At 46.1% G+C, this 2514-nt stretch overlaps 1 protein-coding gene across 1 annotated transcript in view; it reads left to right on the top strand.

Moving 5' to 3' along the window:
* Window positions 1-1218, top strand: part of WBP1L (WW domain binding protein 1-like) — a 23645-nt gene extending 22427 nt beyond the window's left edge. Inside the window, exon 5 of the mRNA XM_009869157.1 lies at window positions 7-1218. Within this exon, the coding sequence (XP_009867459.1) occupies window positions 7-543 (537 nt within the window). The 3' untranslated portion in view covers window positions 544-1218. The remainder of the gene's footprint in view (window positions 1-6) is intronic.
* Window positions 1219-2514: the final 1296 nt, after the last annotated feature.

Below are 2514 nucleotides of genomic sequence, written 5' to 3'. Positions count from 1 at the left end.
ACCACGGGGGCCCCTGGCCTTGGGGACCCCGAGCCCACCACCACCACGCTGATCGAGCGAGCAGTTACCAAAATGCAAAACGTCGAGCCCTGTGGTACCAGCACGGGAGCCGAGCTGGTGGAGAGGGCCAGTCCCGATAAGGATACGGAGTGCAAGGAGGAACTGCTAAAAGGTTATAGCTCTGAGAGCTTAGAACAGAGCAGCGCCATTCCCGACGCGAAGGACAAGACGCCGGGCAGGCAACGCCGTTTCACCGGCGACTCGGGCCTCGAAGTCTGTGTATGCAACCGGGGCCATCACGACGATGACCTCAAGGAGTTTGACGGGCTCATCGACGATGCTCTGGACGGGCCCCTGGACTTCTGCGACAGCTGCAGCGGCCGCCCCCACGGGGACGAGGAGGAAGGGCTTTTCAGTGCCACGGAAGAGCAGCACCGCGAACACAGCCACCACCACCTGCCCCGGCAGCCGGTGTGTGTGCTCTTGAACACAATAAACGAGCAGGACTCTCCAAACTCTTGTACCAATAGCTCCCCCAGCTAAAGTGGCTGAGCGGAAAGGAGAATCGGGGAGAAAAAAATCAAAGAAGAAAAAGTGGAATAAGAGGATTAAAACTTTAACAGGAGGAAAAGGTGATACAACCTTTTTTAGTTTATTTTTCTTTCTCCCCATCCAATATAATTTGGGGACTAGTCCTCGAAGGCCCGGTGTGTGGGGGACGGGTCACTCTGGGTATTGTTAATCGTGTCCGTCCTGCTCTGTGGGGCAGGGACTGGTGTTTCTCGGTGAGAGCTTGTAACAAATGGAATTTTCCCAATGGTAATTTTGGTGATGGTTATTAGGAGTTTGCTGGTTTTAGTTTTCTGAAACACTGCTTTATCTCGCAATCAGTAAAGCTCAGCAAATCTCACCCTGGGAGGATACGAAATCTCTGTAAGGCTTCAACCTCCAGGTGTCTTCCCAGAAGCAAGCAGCTTCTGACAGTGCCGGCAGTCAGTAGCCCAAGAGTTCTGGTTTGATATAGTGCTCTTGAGGCATTGGGGATTTCTTCTCATCTTAGCTGCTTTTTCTTTTTTCTTTTTTTTTTTTTTTTGTGTAACTTAAGCTGATGAATGCCTGAACACATCAGCTCTATAATCTCTGGTGCTTCAGTGTTTAAGACAGCAGGTAGGAAATTTCCCACTTGAAGCTGGTGACTGAAGGACCAGTTTCTTCCAGAAGGAGTGTTAGTCTACCGTAAGCAGTTTGAAAAGAAAGGGTTTGCAGAAATTTGCCTTTATATGTCATTTTTAAAGACAAGTGTGTTTCTTCAATGCCTCCAAGAGCACAGTTAAGTAGTAGAATCCAGGCAGCTGGGCTGCCTTCCAAGTACTGTGGTCTCTGAATGACCTTTTCCCGGTGTGCTGCAAAAGGGCTTTGCTTTATTTTTTTCCTTTTTTTGCACCCCGAGAGCAGCACACTTGAGTTAAGATGACAAAAAAAGAACAGGGCTCTCTTTGGCCAGCGTGCCTTCAAGCTTCAGTGATGCATGTTGAACAAATGGAGACGAGAGCTCCGTCCGTTGCGAAGGGATGATTTACCGTGTAGATGTGGAAGACCTGTGCAGTATTTTTTTTTCTTTTGTCCAAAAGTTTGTGCGATTCTAGTGTTGACCACTCAAAAGAAGTGAATGTCTGTTTCTTTTTTTTTCTCCTTTTTTTTTTTTTTTTATGGTGGCAATTGGCTACTGTATAATGTCTGTGAGCGTGTGTGTGTGACTGCAATTCATGCATGCAAGTCCTACTGGTAATATGAAAGCCTGCTGTAAGACTGCAAGAAAATTTACTGTAGCTTTGCTTTAATAAACGGTAGAGATTTTGTTAGTAACAACCTGAAGGAAAAAAAAACACAAACAAAGAGCTGAAATGTAACATTCCCTAGAGGTGCTCATGTGGAAGAGAGCACAGTTCACGCTATGTATCTTGTTCTCTTGTTCTTGGGTTTTCTCCCTGTCCCTTTTATAATTATGGTCGTCCAGATCATTACTGTTGGGGGTGGGGGGCATGGAAAACTGAACTCAAACATATTCAGATTTGATTGATTGAAAGCCAAAATCAGTTTTAAATAAGGTGAAAAACAAAATATAATGCCTTTTCTGATAACTTGCACGTGTAGATGTGTATCATTTTCTGAGTTAAGAACAAGATTTGTCTTTACTTTGTTGTTCTGTTTTGGAGGTGTGTAGCACTGTGCTGGATACAGGTGACAGAGCAAGACAAGTGGTGCTTATCACAGTATTTCACCCTCACATTTGGGGAAAGCAGTTACACCATACAAGTTTTAGGAGAAAACTCACAGCCTTCCTCTTCTGTGAGAATAGCTGATGAAGACAGCTTTTCAGTTTGTGTCTTAGGGAGGGTGCTCTTAAGAATGAAGGACTTAGATCTGGATTTGGGAGACCTTATTCCTGGAGCACGAGTGGAACCAGAGAGGCTCTGTGTGCCCTGGAGCTGGGGTGGCTCACTGTACTCCATG

This window comes from Apaloderma vittatum, unplaced genomic scaffold (genome assembly GCF_000703405.1).
Source record: "Apaloderma vittatum isolate BGI_N311 unplaced genomic scaffold, ASM70340v1 scaffold10245, whole genome shotgun sequence".
Classification (NCBI taxonomy): Eukaryota; Metazoa; Chordata; class Aves; order Trogoniformes; family Trogonidae; genus Apaloderma; species Apaloderma vittatum.
Note: the sequence above shows the minus strand (reverse complement) of the source record. Positions and strands in the feature narration are given on the sequence as shown.